General features: G+C 47.8%; 1 protein-coding gene across 1 annotated transcript in view; it reads left to right on the top strand.

The window, feature by feature from the left end:
• Positions 1-19,737, top strand: part of LOC134341098 (plectin-like) — a gene marked incomplete at its 5' end in the record, with an annotated part of 80,607 nt that overhangs the window by 36,552 nt on the left and 24,318 nt on the right. Inside the window, 11 exons of the mRNA XM_063038848.1 lie at positions 2,930-2,987; positions 4,518-4,702; positions 5,631-5,811; positions 6,991-7,175; positions 8,098-8,260; positions 10,280-10,464; positions 11,376-11,550; positions 13,035-13,201; positions 14,726-14,915; positions 16,497-16,663; positions 18,881-19,019. Of these exons, the coding sequence (XP_062894918.1) occupies positions 2,930-2,987; positions 4,518-4,702; positions 5,631-5,811; positions 6,991-7,175; positions 8,098-8,260; positions 10,280-10,464; positions 11,376-11,550; positions 13,035-13,201; positions 14,726-14,915; positions 16,497-16,663; positions 18,881-19,019 (1,795 nt within the window). The remainder of the gene's footprint in view (positions 1-2,929; positions 2,988-4,517; positions 4,703-5,630; positions 5,812-6,990; positions 7,176-8,097; positions 8,261-10,279; positions 10,465-11,375; positions 11,551-13,034; positions 13,202-14,725; positions 14,916-16,496; positions 16,664-18,880; positions 19,020-19,737) is intronic.

The raw sequence follows: 19,737 nt of genomic DNA, 5'->3' as shown, positions 1-19,737 counted from the left end.
TGCCTCTTGTTCATTGTTCACTTGCCCTGTTGCCCTTGCACATCTTCACAAGCTGCATATGCATCTCTGTCCATGGGACACACAACACATGCCCTCTCTTCTGCTGTGGAAGTTGTGGCAAGGTAAGTGTTTAACAGATTGTGTACAATCAGCCCAGGCAAGTAAAGACTTGAAGATCTGAGCTTCCAATAACACAGCAGGGGACAGGAGAGATTTGCCATGAGGGTACAAAGTAAAAGAGGAACAAAGAGGATATAAACCACACATATCAACGAGCAGACAAATATTTTAATAGCATCAAATTATCTTCACCTGTTAGTCTGTAGTTTCTATAGATAATTAACACATCTATTGTGAATGGTGACTGTTCTTACAAGTAAGAAATTTGCGAGCACACCCATCAATATCTGTAACTGCCAGTCAATTCTGAATAAAATTTCTGGGTGTGCAGTAGTTATCGGATAAAGCTAAGAGAATTGGAAATTAGAGTTCAAAACCTGAAACCACACACTGTGTAAAAACAAATCCCGTTCCACACACCCACCACTCTCTGTGTAAAAACAAACCCTATTCCACACACCCACCACCCTCTGTGTAAAAACAAACCTCATTCCACACACCCACCACTCTCTGTGTAAAAACAAACCCCATTCCACACACCCACCACTCTCTGTGTAAAAACAAACCTCATTCCACACACCCACCACCCTCTGTGTAAAAACAAACCCCATTCCACACACCCACCACCCTCTGTGTAAAAACAAACCCCGTTCCACACACCCACCACTCTCTGTGTAAAAACAAACCCGGTTCCACACACCCACCACCCTCTGTGTAAAAACAAACCCCGTTCCACACACCCACCACTCTCTGTGTAAAAACAAACCCCATTCCACACACCCACCACCCTCTGTGTAAAAACAAACCCCGTTCCACACACCCACCACTCTGTGAAAAACCAAACTGCATTCCACACACCCACCACTCTCTGTGCAAAAAAAAACCCCGTTACACACTCCCACCACTCTCTGTGTAAAAACAAACCCTGTTCCACACACCCACCACTCTCTGTGTAAAAACAAACCCCATTCCGCACACCCACCACCCTCTGTGCAAAAACAAACCCCATTCCACACACCCACCACCCTCTGTGTAAAAACAAACCCCGTTCCACACACCCACCACTGTCTGTGTAAAAACAAACCCCATTCCACACACACACCACTCTCTGTGTAAAAACAAACCCCATTCCACACACCCACCACTCTCTGTGTAAAAACAAACCCCATTCCACACACACACCACTCTCTGTGTAAAAACAAACCCCATTCCACACACACACCACTCTCTGTGTAAAAACAAACCCCGTTCCACACACCAACCACTCTCTGTGTAAAAACAAACCCCGTTCCACACACCCACTGCTCTCTGTGTAAAAACAAACCCCATTCCACACACCCACCACTCTCTGTGTAAAAACAAACCCCGTTCCACACACCCACCACTCTCTGTGTAAAAACAAACCCTGTTCCACACACCCACCACTCTCTGTGTAAAAACAAACCCCGTTCCACACACCCACCACTCTCTGTGTAAAATCAAACACCGTTCCACACACCCACCACTCTCTGTGTAAAAACAAACCCCGTTCCACACACCCACCACTCTCTGTGTAAAACCAAACCCCGTTCCACACACCCACCACTCTCTGTGTAAAAACAAACCCCGTTCCACACACCCACCAGTCTCTGTGTAAAAACAAACCCCGTTCCACACACCCACCACTCTCTGTGTAAAAACAAACCCCATTCCACACACCCACCACCCTCTGTGTAAAAACAAACCCCGTTCCACACACCCACCACTCCCTGTGTAAAAACAAACCCCATTCCACACACACACCACTCTCTGTGTAAAACCAAACCCCGTTCCACACACCCACCAGTCTCTGTGTAAAAACAAACCCCATTCCACACACACACCACTCTCTGTGTAAAACCAAACCCCGTTCCACACACCCACCACCCTCTGTGTAAAAACAAACCCCGTTCCACACACCCACCACCCTCTGTGTAAAAACAAACCCCGTTCCACACATCCACCACTCTCTGTGTAAAAACAAACCCCGTTACACACACCCACCACCCTCTGTGTAAAACCAAACCCCGTTCCACACTCTCACCACTCTCTTTGTAAAAACAAACCCCGTTCCACACACCCACCACTCTCTGTGTAAAAACAAACCCCATTCCACACACCCACCACCCACTGTATAAAAACAAACCCCATTCCACACACCCACCACTCTCTGTGTAAAAACAAACCCCGTTCCACACACCCACCACTCCCTGTGTAAAAACAAACCCCGTTCCACACACCCACCACCCTCTGTGTAAAAACAAACCCCGTTCCACACACCCACCACTCTCTGTGTAAAAACATCCTCATTCCACACACCCACCACTCTCTGTGTAAAAACAAACCCCGTTCCACACACCCACCACTCTCTGTGTAAAAACAAACCCCGTTCCACACACCCAGCACTCTCTGTGTAAAAACAAACCTCGTTCCACACACCCAGCACTCTCTGTGTAAAAACAAACCCAGTTCCACACACCACCACTCTCTGTGTAAAAACAAACCCCATTCCACACACCCACCACCCTCTGTGTAAATAAAAACCTTTTTTTTTGAAATCTTTCTCTGTGTTCTGCATACTACCCACTCTGATATCACCCTTAGACCTTCCCCCAGTCACTTTAAAATTAAGCCCCATTGTAGGAGCAATTTCAACTCCATGAAACAGTCTGTGACCATCCACTTGATCTTGTCCTCTTTATTTTCTTGTGCTTCTCTAACAACTCACCTCACGTGTAATTTGCTATCTTGCTCGACCTCCCCTTATAAGAGTTCTGTGTGCTCATTCCAGGGAGTGGAATCAATCGCTGGACACGGAGCGCGCAAAAGCTGATGCTGCTGTTCAGCAGGTATTATTGGATGTTGACGGTGGTTGGTGTGGGGAGATGGGTGAGCTGATCCAGTGACTGCTGTGTGTGTCTGGGGTTGAACTCTTGGTTTTGGCTCGGGTGCAGTGAATCAGGTTTATTAGCACTGACATATTTTATGAGGTTTGTTATTTAGTGGCAGTCCGAAAGTGCAATACTGTTAGTTATGACAGGAAACCTGTAAAATATAATAATTAGTGTAAAAAGTGAGTAAAACGTGAGGTAGTGTTTACGGGGTCATTGACCATGCAGATATATGATGGCGGAGATGAAGAGGTTTGGATTCCACACATAACATTCCCTCTAGGTTTTTCCACAGCTGTGTGGATCAGCCACTGCTCTGAAAGGGAAGGTTTTACAAGACCTGAAAACTGTGCGGCTCTTCAATTTTTTTTGTATTATGCACACTATGAATACTTAGAATAAAAAGTGAACAATCAAATCCTTGAAGGGTAAAATGAAATAAGGCACAACAAAGGAAATCATTCATATTTCATAATTTTTTGAACTTTCGCAACATTGGCATTGGCATTCAGCCAGTGTGGGGTTAATTAATAATGAGTTACCAAATTCCATTCTGTGTCTATTGTTACAATTTGTAAATGTATTATAACCTCAAAACACTGACAATGTAAATAGATTGAAGCTCTAAAATGTTTCAAAGTAAAGGTTGTGGTATGTTTCTTATTTAGAAATTAATGGATTATATTCATTAACACATAAATAATTAGAGGGTAATTTTCAAGATTCAAAATGCATTATTATCAAAGAATGTATAAATTATAGAAACTTTAGATTTGTTTGCTTACAGGCAATTTCAAAGCAAGGAACCTGAAAGAACCCAATTAAAACCAATGTAAGAGCAATACCCCTGCCCCGTACCCACAGAGAAACAACACAACACAAACAATTTCACTAGAATAGATTTCGAGATTATATTAACACTATAGAAAAGAAAATTACAGATGCATGGCAACAAAGGCTATGTGCACGGGAGCATTTCAGTCACTGATGTGGCTGAGCACCCATGCAGCTTAGAGGGAGCAGTGGCCCCACATCACAGGTTCAGGATCAGACTTACCCCCCCACCAAACTTCTGGCTCTTCAACCGAAGGGAATAGGTTCCCACAACCTACGGACTCACTTTCAAAGACTTTACAACTCTTGTTGTCAATATTATTTATTTATTTATTTGTTTATTTGTTATTATTTGTTTTTCCGTTTATAGGTGCACAGTTTGCACTGGGGCAGAAGACAGAGAAACAGCAGAACAGAGAGAGTGAGTCAGAGAGAAAGAGGGCAGAATAGGTGAATTGAGAGAGTAGGAGAGAGAGTAAGGACTGACAGGAGAGCCAATTAGAGTGTAAAACAGATCAGAAAAGAGTGACAGAAAAACAGCAAGGTAGATAAATAGAGAGGATGTTGAATAGATGAAGCTGAGGTCCTAATTGGAGGGCTTTGAGAGGACTTACTGTTAGGAGAGATCCCTCTGTCTGTTCCCTCTCCCTCCAGCTCCAGGTGGAGATCGAGTCCCTGCGCGGTCAACAGGAGGAGACCAGCGCTGAGAACCAGCAGCTCAAAGTGACTAATCAGGAGATGGAGACGCAGCTGGAGGGGATCCAACAGGAGCTGCAGAAGGCCCGGGATCAGCTGGTCACCCTCCAGGAAGAAGCAACTCACCGGGAGGAGAAGGAAGGGTGAGAATGCCTCAGAATAGTTGAGTCACATCATACGTTTTCATGCCAGTTTTTCCCAATCCTGCTATTCCCACTCTTCTCCCTTTAGTGACTGACAGACATGTCATTCGTTGCTTTCTGATCCACTCTTTTGAACAACTGAGTAATCCCATTTTAATTTCACTTCACACCCCATTCCAATTTCAACATGTTAGTCCATGACTCCTCTTCTGCCATAACGAGGCCATTACCATGTTTAGGAGCAACACTTCATATTCCATCTGGGTAGCATCCAACCGCGTGGTGTGAACATCAATTTCTACAAGTGCTGGTAATTTCTTCCAACCTCTTCCTTCTCTCTTTTTCCCATTCTTCAATATGGTTCCCCTCTCACTCCATCTCTTCTCCTCACTGCCCATCGCCTCCATGGGTGCCTCTCCTCCGTCCCTTTCTCCCATGGTCCATTCTCCTCTCCCATCAGATCGCTTTTTCTTCAAACTTTCACCTTTTGACCTGTCAGCTCCCAGCTTCTCACTTCATCACATTGTTCCCCTCATCGGCTCTCTCCTATCACCTGCTAGCTTCCTCTCTCCACCCATCTTTTTATTCTAGTTTCTTCCCCCTTCCTTTCCAGGCCTTAAAAGGGTCTGGATTTGAAATATCGACTGTCTATTCCCCTGTCTGTCCTGCTGAGTTCCTCCAGCATTTTGCACATTTCTCAGAATAACCTTCACTCCTGTTCTGTTGGATTTCTGTTTTGTTCTCAGTTTTTGGCCTTGTGATCCTTCCAGGTGAATCACAATGTCTCCATACTCTCCTGTGGGGGCGGAGCTCCCTCTGATCATGTGATCACCCTCCCAGCCAATAGATGGCCACCATCATCACTGGTCATCGTACACTCATGGCCATTGAGTTATCCTGTCCTCCCTCTGTCACCTCTGCCCCGCAGGCTCCAGAGAACTCGTTCCATTCGACGCCGAGCCGTTCCCAACAAACCGGACACGCCGGGAGAGGAGTCTGGACTGAGGGTCGAGGGTCAGGACGTGTCCCCAGAAGCAGGTGGAGATGTGGCCCATGAGAAGACGGAGGCTGCCTCAGCAAGAGATGAGGCAGCGGAGAAAATTGAAGAGGTAGCTGATCCCCTGAGTCAGACCCCTGGTCAGACCCTGTCGGGACTTGCTTCCATGGTGTTGTTCCCAGTGAGACACTGTGATCAGATCACAAATCAGAGAGATGGCATCTCAGCTGTAATACAACGGTCCCCATTGGGAACACAGCCACCAGACTTGAAGATAGTTGGAGTTGGGGAACTCAAAGTCAAACTTACACATCAGCCATTTGCCCCTCAGGTTGAGTGAGAGCAGAACCAGAGTTCGTAGGTTAGGGGTGAAAAGTGAATTGTTTCAGAGGAAGATGAGGGGGAAACTCCTCACTCAGAGGGAGGTTAGTGTGTGGAACGAGCTGCCAGAGGAAGTATAGGATGCTGGTTTGTTTACAACACTTACCTGAAGTTTGGATAGGTACGTGGATGGGAGGGGTACGAGAGATACCATCCTGGGGCGTGTAGATGGGACGCGGTAGAAGATCAGGTCGGCATGAACTAGATGGTCTGAAGGGCCTGTTTATGCGATGTAGTGCTGTTTGACTCTATGAATCTAAAGTTGAGTTGATTACCATCTGCACAAGTCTCTGTGTGCTCAGATGCAATGAAAAACTTACCTTCTGCAGCATCACAGACACAGAGCGTCAGAGACACGACATTTAAAAGATTAACATCAATTAGACATAAATTATACAAAATTGTACAAGAAAGAGCACAATTAGAACAACAGCCTCTTACATTCGTGTACTTTAGAACTGTTGCTCCAGACCGTGATGGGACCAGTCAGGACACTTTCAACAGGACCTGTAGAAGTTTGTTAGAGTGTTCAGTGACCAGACAAACCTCCTTAAACTTCATAACCTTCAGAGTGATCAAGAACAGAAAGAGAGGGAAAAATGGATAGACAAAAAAAGAGAGAGAGAGAAAGAGAGAGAGAGGGAGAGAGAGAGAGAGTGTGGGGGGAAGGAAGTCACAGGACAGGAGAGGGATAAAATGGAGAGGAGGGAGAGGAGGAGAGAGAGATCAATTTGGAAGGCAAGTGGTAGGTGGTGGTGGTAGTTTCAGGTAATGTTCTTGTAGAGATTTATCTTTTCATGTGTGTTTCCTGAACCTGCAGCTCCAGACGGAGATGATTGTCATTCTGTGTTCCCTGGACCCGCAGTTTCAGGTGGAGATGATTGTCGTTCTGTGTTCTCTCCCACTCCAGCTCCAGGCGGAGATCGAGTCCCTACGCGGTCAACAGGAGGAGACCAGCGCTGAGAACCAGCAGCTCAAAGTGACCAATCAGGAGATGGAGACGCGGCTGGAGGGGATCCAACAGGAGCTGCAAGAGGCTCAGGATCGGCTGGTCACCCTCCAGGAGGAAGCAGCTCACCGGGAGGAGAAGGAAGGGTGAGGGACTCCTTGAAAGAGTTGTCACATGGTATACTTTCTTGCCAGTTTTTCCCAATCCTGCTGTGCCCAAATTTTCCTCCAGGGATTGATGGACAAACTATTCTCTGCTTTCTGATCAACTCTCTTGACCGACAGAGTAACACATTTTTAATTTCACTCCCTGTTCCAATTCCGACTTCATGATCCATTACCCCCTCTCTTGCCAAAATGAGGCCATTATCATGTTGAGAAACAACACCTCATATTCCATCTGGGATGCATCCAACCACGTGGTGTGAACATCGATTTCTCTAAGATCCAGTTACTTCTCCCCACTCCTTCCATCTCCCTTCATCCATTCCCTTTTCTGATCCCCTGCCACCCTGTCTCTTCTCCTCATTGCCCATTGCCTCCATTGGGTACCTCTCCTCATCCCTTTCTCCCATGGTTCATTCTCTTCTCCCGGCAATCACTTCTTCTTCAACCTTCTACCTTTTGACCTATCTCCTCCCAGCTTCTTACTTCATCACATCTTTCCCCTCATCTGCTCTCTCCTATCACCTGCTAGCATATACTCCTTCCCATCCCCCACCTTTTTATTCTGGTGTCTCCCCCTACCTTTCCAGGCCTTGAAAGGGTCTGGATTTGAAATGTCGACTGTCTATTCCCCTGTCTGTCCTGCTGAGTTCCTCCAGAATTTTGTGTGTTTCCCAGAATAACCTTCACTCCTGTTGTGTTGGATTTCTGTTTCCTCTTGGTTTTTGGCCTCGTGATCTTTCCAGGTGAATCACAATGTCTCCATACTCTCCTGTGGGGGCGGAGCTCCCTCTGATCATGTGATCACCCTTCCTGCCAATAGATAACCACCAGCATCACTGGTCATCGTACACTCACGGCCATTGAGTTATCCTGTCCTCCCTCTGTCACCTCTGCTCCGCAGGCTCCAGAGAACTCGTTCCATTCGACGCCGAGCCGTTCCCGACAAACCGGACACGCCGGGAGAGGAGTTTGGACTGAGAGTCGAGGGTCAGGACGTGTCCCCAGGAGCAGGTGGAGATGTGGCCCATGAGGAGACGGAGGCTGCCTCAGAGAAAATTGAAGAGGTAGCTGATCCCCTGAGTTAGACCCCTGGTCAGACCCTGTCGGGACTTGCTTCCATGGTGTTGTTCCCAGTGAGACACTGTGATCAGATCACAAATCAGAGAGAGAGCATCTCAGCTGTAATACAACGGTCCCCATTGGGAACACAGCCACCAGACTTGAAGATAGTTGGAGTTGGGCAACTCAAGGTCAAACTTACACATCAGCCTTTTGCCCCTTAGGTTGAGTGACAGCAGAACCAGAGTTTATAGGTTAGGGGTGAAAAGTGAATTGTTTCAGAGGAAGATGAGGGGGAAACTCCTCAATCAGAGGGAGGTGAGTGTGTGGAACGAGCTGCCAGAGGAAGTGTAGGATGCTGGTTTGTTTACAACACTTACCTGAAGTTTGGATAGGTACGTGGATGGGAGGGGTACGAGAGATACCATCCTGGGGCGTGTAGATGGGACGTGGTAGAAGATCAGGTCAGCATGAACTACATGATCTGAGGTGCCTGTTTATGTGATGTAGTGGTCTTTGGCACTATGATTTTAAATTCAAATTTTTTACCATCTGAACAACTCCCAGTGTGCTCAGATACAATGAAAAACTTACCTTCTGCAGCATCACAGACACAGAGTGTCAGAGACACGACATTCACAAGATTAACATCAGTTAGACATAAATTATACAAAATTGTACACAAAGTTCCTTAAGGCTTTTACAGCCGGGAGTGGTAATGGGGACAAGCTCCCACTAGCTACTAGATGCTCTTAAATGGGAGCGCCTCAAATAGCTTCTGACAACTGAGTCCAACTCCTGTCCTACGCGTGTGGTTTAGCTGCTAAGCCCGGCAGAGCTGTTTCTACTGACAGAAGGGGCAAAGGCAGATAACTGGTGCCTTAAAACCAGTCGCTTTGGGCAGATGGGGCTTGTTAGCCGTGGTTGGGAGCTCAAATGATGAAGGAAAACACTTAGCTCAAACCTCTGCTGCCTTGTGGCCATACCCACTCATGGGAAAGCTTCGGGATTAAACCCTGAGGGAAAAATCTGAGGCTAGAGTCCCTAAGGCAGTCGTACATTGAGTTCAATGCTGTCTGGCAATTCCTGTGATGCTTTGGTACCGAACTGTATTGGTCTCTGCTGTTCCTTTGGGTTCATCAGATGTGTGGAGAGGAGAAGCTTGCTACATGTACAATAGCTTGCTCTCCAAATAGTACTGCCCAGGCTTGTGTGCTGGGATGCAATATCCATGGTCAACTCTGACTCACTCCCTCCCTCCCTCACTCACTCCCTCACTCATACAAGAAAGAGCACAATTAAAACAAAATATCAACAGAGTCTATTGCAATGGAACTGGACAATGTAGTCATGGTCTTGTGGTACTGAGATAATGATTAGTGTTTTGCCAATTGATTCAAGAACCAGATGGTTGCAGGAGTCTAACTGTTCCTGAACCGAGTGATGTGGGACTTCCGGCTTCTGTATCTCCTGCCTGATGGGAGCTGTGAGAAGATGGCATGGCCCGGACAGGGAGGATCTGTGATGGACGTTCCCTCTCTGAGGCAGCACCTCCTGTAGATACTACCGATGGTGGGGAGGAACAAGCCCATGATTTATGGGCTGAGTTCACTACTCTCTGCAGCCTCTTACATTCGTGTACTTTAGAACTGTTGCTCCGGACCGTGATGGGACCGGTCAGGACACTTTCAACAGGACCTGTAGAAGTTTGTTAGAGAGTTCGGTGACCAGACAAATCTCCTTAAAATTCATAACCTTCAGAGTGATCAAGAACAGAAAGAGAGGGAAAAATGGAGATAGAAAAGAAAAGGGGGGGGGGAAGGAAGTCACAGGACAGGAGAGGGATAAAATGGAGAGGAGGGAGAGGAGAGAGAAAGAGAGAGATCAATTTGGAAGGAGAGTGGCAGGTGGTGGTGGTAGTTTCAGGTAACGTTCTTATTCTGATTTGTCTTTTTAATGTGTGTCCCCTGGACCTGCAGTTTCAGGCGGAGATGATTGTCATTCTGTGTTCTCTCCCACTCCAGCTCCAGGCGGAGATCGAGTCCCTGCGCGGTCAACAGGAGGAGACCAGCGCTGAGAACCAGCAGCTCAAAGTGACCAATCAGGAGATGGAGATACGGCTGGAGGGGATCCAACGGGAGCTGCAGGAGGCTCAGGATCGGCTGGTCATCCTCCAGGAGGAAGCAGCTCACCAGGAGGAGAAAGAAGGGTGAGCGATTCCTTGGAAGAGTTGAGACACATGATATATTTACATGCTAGTTTTTCCCAATCTTGCTGTCCCAAGCCCTTCCCTCATGGATTGACGGACATGTTATTCTCTTCTTTCTGATCCACTTTCTTGACCAACTGAGTAACCCCTTTTTAATTTCACTCCCCAATCCCATTTGACATGATGGTCCATGTCCTCCTCTACTTATCATGTTGGAGGAGCAAATCTTCATATTTCATTTGGGTAGCCACCAAATGAACATTGGTGGTGTGAACATCTATTTTTCTAAGATCCAGTTACTCCTACCCCCTCCTTCCATCACCCTCCATCCATTCCCCATTCTGATCCCCTGTCACCCTGTCTCTTCTTCTCACTGCCCATCGCCTCCGATGGGTGTCTCTCCTCCATCCCTTTCTCCCATGGTTCATTCTCCTCTCCTATCAGATCATTTCTTCTTTAACATTGTTCCTTTTGACCTATCACCTCCCAGCTTCTTACTTCATCACATCTTTCCCCTCATCTGCTCTCTCCTATCACCTGCTAGCTTCCTCTCTCCATCCATCTTTTTATTCTGGTGTCTTCCCCATTCCTTTCCAGGCCTTAAAAGGGTCTGGATTTGAAATATCGACTGTCTATTCTCCTGTCTGCCCTGCTGAGTTCCTCCAGCATTTTGTGTGTTTCCCAGAATAACCTTCACTCCGGTTGTGTTGGATTTCTGTTTCCTCTCGGTTTTTGGCCTCGTGATCTTTCCAGGTGAATCACAATGTCTCCATACTCTCCTGTGGGGGCGGAGCTCCCTCTGATCATGTGATCACCCTCCCAGCCAAAAGATGGCCACCATCATCACTGGTCATCGTACACTCACGGCCATTGAGTTATCCTGTCCTCCCTCTGTCACCTCTGCTCCGCAGGCTCCAGAGAACTCGTTCCATTCGACGCCGAGCCGTTCCCGACAAACCAGACACGCCAGAAGAGGAGTCCGGACTGAGGGTCGAGGGTCAGGACGTGACGCCAGTAGCAGATGTGGCCCATGAGGAGACAGAGGCTGCCTCAGCAAGAGATGAGGCCGCTGGGAGAACTGAAGAGGTAGCTGATCCCCGGAGTCAGACTCCTCCTCAGTTGGAGCAGCAGGAAGGTCCCCTGGTGTTGTTCCCAGTGAGATACTGTGATCGGGTCACAGATCAGAGTGATGGGGTTTCAGCCATACTCTAACAGTCCCCTTTGAGAATAAGGCCACCGGACCAGAGCCTGACGAAAGATCATAGCGGTTCAGAAACTCAAAGTCAAACGTGAACAACAGCCTTTTGCCCCTCAGGTTGGGTGAAAGCAGAACATGTTGGAGGAACTCAGCAAGTTGGGCAGCATCCATGGATACGATCAGTCAACGTTTCGGGCTGAGACCCTTCATCAGGACTGAAGAGGGAAGGAGAAGAGGCCCTATAAAGAAGGTGGGGGAAGGTGGGAAGGAGAAGGCTGGTAGGCGCCAGGTGAAAAACCAGTAAGGGGAAAGATCAAGGGGTGGGGGAGGGGGGCAGCAGGGAGGTGATAGGCGGGAAAGGTGAAGAAGGACTACACCTTCGTTATAGGGCCCCTGCATCCTCCATCTTCAGTCCTGACGAAGGGTCTTGGCCCGAAACGTTGACTGATCGTTTCCACAGATGCTGCCCGACCTGCTGAGTTCCTCCAGCGTGTTGTGCGTGTTGCTTTGACCCCAGCATCTGCAGAGTATTTTGTGTTTTGGGTGAGAGCAGAACTAGAGGTCATTGGTTGAGGGTGCAAGCTGAAATATTCAGGAGGAAGATGAGGGGGAAACTCCTCACTCAGAGGGTGGTGAGAGTGCAGAATGTGCTTCCACAGAGAGTGGTGGTTGTGGGTTTGATTGGAACATTTACCGTAAATTTGGATAAGTACATGGATGGGAGGGGTATGGAGGGATTAACATCCAGGTGCGTGTAGGCAGTAGAACAGGTCAACATGAGCTAGATGGCTGAAGGGCCTGTTTACATGGTGTCATGCTCTGTGATGCTACAGTCATGCTTATCACTGCCTGCACAAGTCCATGTGAGCTCAGGTGCAATGAAAACCTTAACTTCAGCAGCATCAGGTACACAGACAGAGCTGGCGTGTTGCAGAATTGTGCAGAGGGAGTGAGCCCTTTGGAGAGGAGAAGCCGAGGATGAGGATTTCTGATGCCCTGGTGCGACTTTGAAACACAGCATCAGAAACACATCATTCACAGGAGAAGTATCAAATTGACATAAATTAAACAAGGAAGAACAACATATCCACAGAGTCCATTGTAGTGAAAATCATCAATGTTGTCATAGTGTTGCAAGATCAGAAAGAGAGAGAGAAAGAAATGGAGGTTTAAAATAGAGAGAGAGAGGAAGTCCCAGGATATGAGAACAATAAAGTGGAGAGGAGAGGGAGGAGGGGAGACAGAGATCAAGAAGGATTATAGAAAATGCCAGAGTCTGATGGGGAAGGCGAGATGCACGTGATGGTGGTTTCAATAACTTTCTGTTCTGATTTACCTTTCAACATGTGTTCCCTCCCCCCCACACCCCCAGCTCCAGGCGGAGATTGAGTCCCTGCGCGGTCAACAGGAGGAGACCAGCGCTGAGAACCAGCAGCTCAAAGTGACCAATCAGGAGATGAAGATGCAGCTGGAGGGGATCCAACGGGAGCTGCAGGAGGCTCAGGATCGGCTGGTCACCCTCCAGGAGGAGAGAGAAGGGTAAGAGACAGTGGAATTGTGAGGCTCCCCACATACACATCCTGCACACTGCATACCTGCGTAGTTCCTGCACTCTGTTCATTCACCAAGACCTCCAGGTATCCACCTGGTACGTGCATTGAACACCACATGCACCTTGCATACATCCCTGGCCATGCGTTCATTCACTCTCTGCTGTACCCGGGGACCAGCGAACGTACCAGCCACTGTGTTCTCAGTACGTGGGACCGGGCGGACTCCACACAGTCTGCACCAGCCACAGAATGCAGACTCACTGTCATCTGGTGTGTGTGTGTGTGTGTGTGTGTGTGTGTGTGAGACCTGGGTTCCTGTGGCCCCGGTAAAGGGAACGAGAGCAACACATTCAAAATGCTGTGGACTGTCAGGTCGGCAGAAAAGGTACTTGTCTGCGGTCTACCGTCACTGTAGGACGTGTACGTGTGCAGAACAAAGAAGCAGGCAGGGAAAATCCTAGTGGGCACCACCCACTCAGCAAGCTGCCTTTTCCAAAAGCTCCCTCTAGAAAGCACTACAGGGCTATTAAAACGAAAACTTCACGCCACCTTAAAAGTTTCTTCCGCCAGGCAGTTAATCTGATCGGTCATTCTGGTTATAAACACAGGAGGTTTTTGCAGCCGCTGGATATCCAGAGTAAAAGACACAAAAAGCTGGAGGAACCCTGCAGGGCCGGCAGCATCCAAGGAGAGGAATAAGCAGTCGACATTATGGGCTGCGACCCTTCATCTGGAACATTCTATTTAGTCCCCAGATATCAGTAAGATTGAAAGAATACAGAGAAATTTACAAGGATGTTGCTGGGACTTGAGGACTTGAGTTATAGGGAGAGGTTGAATAGGTTAGGAATTTATTCTCTGGAGTGTGGAGACTGAGGGGAGATTTGACAGAAGTGTACAAAATTATGAGGGGTATAGTTGGGTAAATGCAAGCAGGCTTTTTCCACTGAGGTTAGGTGAGGCTAGAACTGGAGGTCATGGATTAAGGGTGAAAGGTGAAATGTTTAAGGGGAACATGAGGGGGAACTTCTTCACTTTGAGCAGAGATACCCAACCTGGGGTCCATAGACTTCTGGGTTAATGGTAGGGGTCCAAGACGTAAAAAAGTTCAGGAACCCCTGACTTAGAGGGTGGTAAGAGTGTGGAGTAAGCTGCCAGCGGAAGTGGAGGTTGTGGGCTCGATTTCCACGTTTACAAGGAGTTTGGATAGGTGCCTACATGGACGGGAGGGGTAGGCAGGGCCATCGTTTAGGCGCAGGTCGATGGGAGCCACAGTCCAGCATGCACTAGATGGGCCAAAGGGCCTGATTCTGAGCTGTAGTGTTCTACGGGTCATGTGAGGCTGACGAATCCAGAGTGAGAGGTCACATAGAATGCTTCAGAACGATGTGGGGTTTTCTGGAAACCAACAACCCTGAGGTCACTGTTACTCCAGGAAGCATGTTCTGTGCTTGCTTTGTTGCTGAACACAGAGTGATCCTGTCCTCTCTCTGTCTCCTCTGCACGGCAGGCTGAAGAGAACTCGCTCCATCCGACGCCGAGCCGCTCCTGACACCTCGGACAAACCAGACACCCAGGGGGAAGAGCCTGGGCCAAGGGTCGAAGGTCAGGGCCTGACCCTGGAAGAAGGTGGAGATGGGGTTCATGAGGAAAAGGCAGCAGCCTCAGGAAGAGACGAGGCAGCAGAGAGGATTAAAGAGGTAGCTGGTCCCGGAAGCTAGACTACTCCTTGGTTAAATCAGCAGGAAGGTCTAATTCTGTAGGGACTGGGTTGCACAATATTGTCCCACTGAGAGATTGTGATCAGAACACAGACCAGAAACCGAGATCCCAGACAGACCTGGAGCCACTCAGGACCCGAGTCTGCAACCTGATTCTTGTCCTGGGCTGGTTTCGGTTGTACTCTCACTGAGGCATGAAGTCACAAAATAGCATAGGAGGGCAGGTTGAATGAACGGCCAGAGACCAGGTCATCAAAAGTCTCAGGAGATTCCCAGATCAGTGGCTGGGGATTTACTGGGGGACATGACAGTATGCGGGGAATTCATTCCGGAAATTTATTGTGGCTGTGATTGCGATCTGAAAGAGTGGGCTAGTGAGGGGGATGGAGAGAGGGAGAGGGAGAGGGGGAGGGGAGAGAGAGAAGGAAAGGAAGAGTAGGAGACTGACAGAATGAGATACCAAGAGTGTGTGTGAGGGGTAGAAGGACAGTGAGAGACAGAAAGAATTGAATTGAACTGACTTTATTTCTTACATCCTTCACATACATAAAGAGTAAAAATCTTTATGTTATGTCTCTGTCTAAACGTGCAATTATAGTAATTTATAATAAATAAAACAATCCATGTAACATAGAAATACACTCAAATCAGCGTGAGTTCATCAGTCTGATGGCCTGGTGGAAGAAGGTGTCCCTGAGCCTGTTGGTCCTGGCTTTTATGCTGCGGTACCTTTTCCCCGATGGTAGCAGCTGGAATAGATTGTGGTTGGGATGACTCGGGTCCCTAATGATCCCGTTTTCACACTTGTCTCTGTAAGTGTCCTGAATCATGGAAAGTTCACATCTGCAGATGCACAGGGCTATCCACACCACTCTCTGCAGAGTCCTGCGATTAAGGGAGGTACAGTTCCCATACCAGGCAGTGACGCAGCCAGTCAGGATGCTGTCAATTGTGCCCCTGTAGAAAGTTCTTAGGATTTAGGGGCCCATACCAAACTTGCTCAACTGTCTGAGGTGAAGGAGGCGCTGTTGTGCCTTTTTCACCACACAGCTGGTGCGTGCAGACCACGTGGATGCCGAGGAACATAAAGATGTTAATAGGGGTTAGCCCATTTCCATTCCTCCTGTAATCCACAACCAGCTCCTTTGTTTTTGTGACATCACATTTTTGTGAGGGAGAGGTTGTTTTCTTGACACCACCTTGTCAGAGAGATGACTTCTTCTCTGTAGGCCACCTCATTATTGTTTGAGATTAGGCCAATCAATGTAGTATTGAGAGTGAGAGACAGTGAGAGAGTGAATGAGAGACAGACACAGAGATAGAGGGAGATAGGGAGAGAGGAGCAAAGGGAGAGAAAGAAAGGGAGAGGGGGACAGGGAGAAAGAGAGAGGGTGACACAGACAGTGAATGAGTGAGAGAGGGTCAGAGAGAGAAGGAGAAAGGGCTGGAGGGAGAGGGATAGGGAGTTGGAAGGAGGGAGGTAGAGACTGTGAAAGGTGGATAGAGTTTATGAGGGGGTATAAAGGGAGATGATGGACATGTTTCTCTGTGTCTCTCCAGCTCCAGGCGGAGATCGAGTCCCTGCGCAGTCTTCTGGAGGAGACCTGCGCTGAGAACCAGCAGCTCAAAGTGACCAATCAGGAGCTGGAGACACGATTGACACAGATCCGGCAGGAGCCGCAGGAGACTCAGGACCATCTGGTGAGCCTCCAGGAGGAGACAGAGAGGTAAATGATGTTGTAGCTGTCCCGCACGCCCTTTGCCAGTATGATGAGGAAGTCTTGTCCAGCGTTCACAGAACAAGAACAAGAGCTGAGGGGGAATGTCTTCACTCAGAGGGTGCAACAAGCTGCCAGCGTGGGGTGGATGTGGGTTTAATGTCAATATTGAAGAGAAATTTGGATGGCAGGGGTGCAGAGGGCTATGGTTCAGGTGCAGGGCGATGGGTCTGGGCAGTTTAATAGTTTGGCATGCCCTGTTTCTGTGCAGTAGTGTTCTATGACTCCATGACAACTCTCCACACACTGCACGTTTTTCTCTACCTTCCTTTACGTGAATGTCTTCCTTCCTGTAAATGCCTGCAAGAAAGGTAGTCTATGGTAACATTTAAGACATAAGTGCAGAATTAGACCATTTGGCCCATTCCATCATGGCTGATTTACTATCCCTCTCAACCCCCATTCTCCTGCCTTCTCCCTGTAACCTTTGACACCCTGATTAATCAAGAAACTACCAACCTCCAGCTTAAATGTACCAAGTGGTGGTCTCCACAGCTGTCCGTGGCAATGAATTGCACAGATTCACCACCCTTGGCTAAAGAAATTCCTCCTCATCTCTGTTCTAAACCAACATCCCTCTATTCTGAGGCTGTATCCTCTGGTTCTAGACGTCCCCACTACAGCTTGTGGACGTAATGTCGTACATCACAGACACACCATCAGCTTTCCTGAAGAACTGTTTAGTCATACTGCAGAATCTATGAGACGATGGTAAAATGACATCAGAAAGGAGCAGGGACCACACCTCCCATTAGAGCGTGAGACCATAAGACACAGGAACAGAATTCGGCCCATTGTGTCTGCTCTGCACCATGACTCATTTATTCTCCCCCTTAACCCCATTCTCCTGTCTTCTCCCCGTAACCCTTGGCACTCTGACTAATCAGGAACCTATCAAACTCCACTTCATCTCTGTTCTAAATAGATGTCCCTCTATTCTGAGGTTGTATCCTTTGGTCCGAGACTCACCCACTGTAGGAAACATCCTCTTCACATCCATTCTATCGAGGCCTTTCAATATTTGATAGGTTAGAGCGATATCCCCCTCATTCTTTTGAACCCCAGTGAGTACAGACCCAGAGCCGTTGACTGCTACTCATACATTAACTCTTTCATTCCAAAATCATTCTCGTGAACCTCCTCTGGACTCTCTCCAATGCCAGCACATATTTTCTTAGATAAGGCGCCCAAAACTGCTCACAATACTCCATGTAGTCTGACCAGTGCCTTATAAAGACTGAGTTACATCCTTGCTTTTATAGTTTAGTCCTCACAAAATAAACACCAACATTGCTTTTGCCATTTTCACCACCGATTTAACAGAGATGTCATGGGCATTAACACTTAGTGGCCACTTTATTAGATACACCTATACACCAGCTCGTTAATGTAAATATCTAATCAGCCAATCATTTGACAGCTACTCAATGCATAAAAGCATGCAGATATGGTCAAGAGGTTCAGTTGTTGTTCAGACCAAACAAGAGAATGGGGAAGAAATATGGCCTAAGTGACATTGACCATGGAATGATTGTTGGTGCCAGAAGGGGTGGTTTGAGTATCACAGAAACTGCTGATCTCCTGGGATTTTCACACACAATGGTGTCTGGAGCCAGTGCTGTGGGTGAAAACAGCTTGTTAATGAGAGAGGTCGGGCTAGTTGAAGCTGACAGTAACTCACATAACCACATGTTACATCAGTGGTGTGCAGAAGAGTCCCTCTGAATGTTGAACTCTGAAGAGGACAGGCTACAGCAGCAGAAGACCACAAACGTACACTCAGTGACACTTTATTAGGCACAGGAGGTATGGAATTAAAGTGGCCTCTGGGTGTAACCTCCACATCAAAGTAAACCATCTAAACATCATAACAGAAGTACAATTTTAGGGAGAGAAATCTGAAATATAGTCTGAGAGAGCCTTGTAGTGATGCTTGAACAAAGTGCAAAATGTGAAAAGTTCTGACAGGAATCAAGAGACAGGCCGTGTGTGACTGACAAGTCCAGAAGGAGTGTATTACTGAACAGTCTGCAGTTTTCTTCAGTCCATCAACCCTGTGATCAGTGTTACTACAGCAAGCCTTTAAACTTTCACTGCGTTCTCTTATCTACTTTACTATTAAACACAGAGTAATCCTCACCTCCCTCTGTCACCTCTACTCCACAGACTGCAGAGGACTCCCTCCATCCAGCGGCAGACCACTCGCGACACTTCGAGCAAACCGGAGACCCTGGGAGAGGATGCTGGCCCGAGGCTCGATGGTGAAGGCAGAGACGGGGCTCATAAGGAACCGGCAGCCACCTCAGTAAGTGATGAGGCATTGGAGAGAATGAATGAGGTCGATGGTCCTGGGACCCAGACCCCTCCTCGGTTAGACCTAATGTATCGGCCTTTGCCACTGGCAGCATGTTCCACGCATCAGCACTCTCTACACAAAAAAAAACTTATCTGTGACAACCCCCTATATTTTCCCCCAAACACAAAGTTTATGCCCCCTGGTATTAGCCATTTCCACACTGGGGAAAAGTGTCTGCCTGTCCACTCTATCTATGCCTCTTATCACCTTGCACACCTCTGTCAAATTACCTCTCCTCCTCCTCCATTCCAGGGAGAAAAACCCTAGCTCACTCAAACTGTCCTCATAAGACATGCCCTCCAACCCAGGCAGAATCCTGGTCAATCTCCTTGGTGCACCTGAGCAGATTGCATAGTGTTCAATTACATTTACAGATCCTCAGTAATGAAGGGTGAGAGCCTGGGCAATTCCCAGGCATTGGCTGATACATGACAGAAATATCCTTGCCTCACATTGTTGTTTTTCACAAGAGAGAGGCTAACTACACTCCCCCCAACTCACCCCAACTCACCCCCTCCCAGTCCACCCCGTTTCAGGCTAAATGCCATGATGATCATCAAGACAGTCCATCTGGGGTGCAGCATCTGAAAAATACAGTGAATTGTCAAGTCAGTAGAAAAGACCATGGCTGTGGACTGTCATCCGCAAGATATGTACGTGTGCAGAA

The sequence above is a fragment of the Mobula hypostoma genome (assembly GCF_963921235.1).
Source record: "Mobula hypostoma chromosome 3 unlocalized genomic scaffold, sMobHyp1.1 SUPER_3_unloc_1, whole genome shotgun sequence".
NCBI classification, from domain to species: Eukaryota; Metazoa; Chordata; class Chondrichthyes; order Myliobatiformes; family Myliobatidae; genus Mobula; species Mobula hypostoma.
This window is presented reverse-complemented; position numbering and strand designations above follow the sequence as displayed.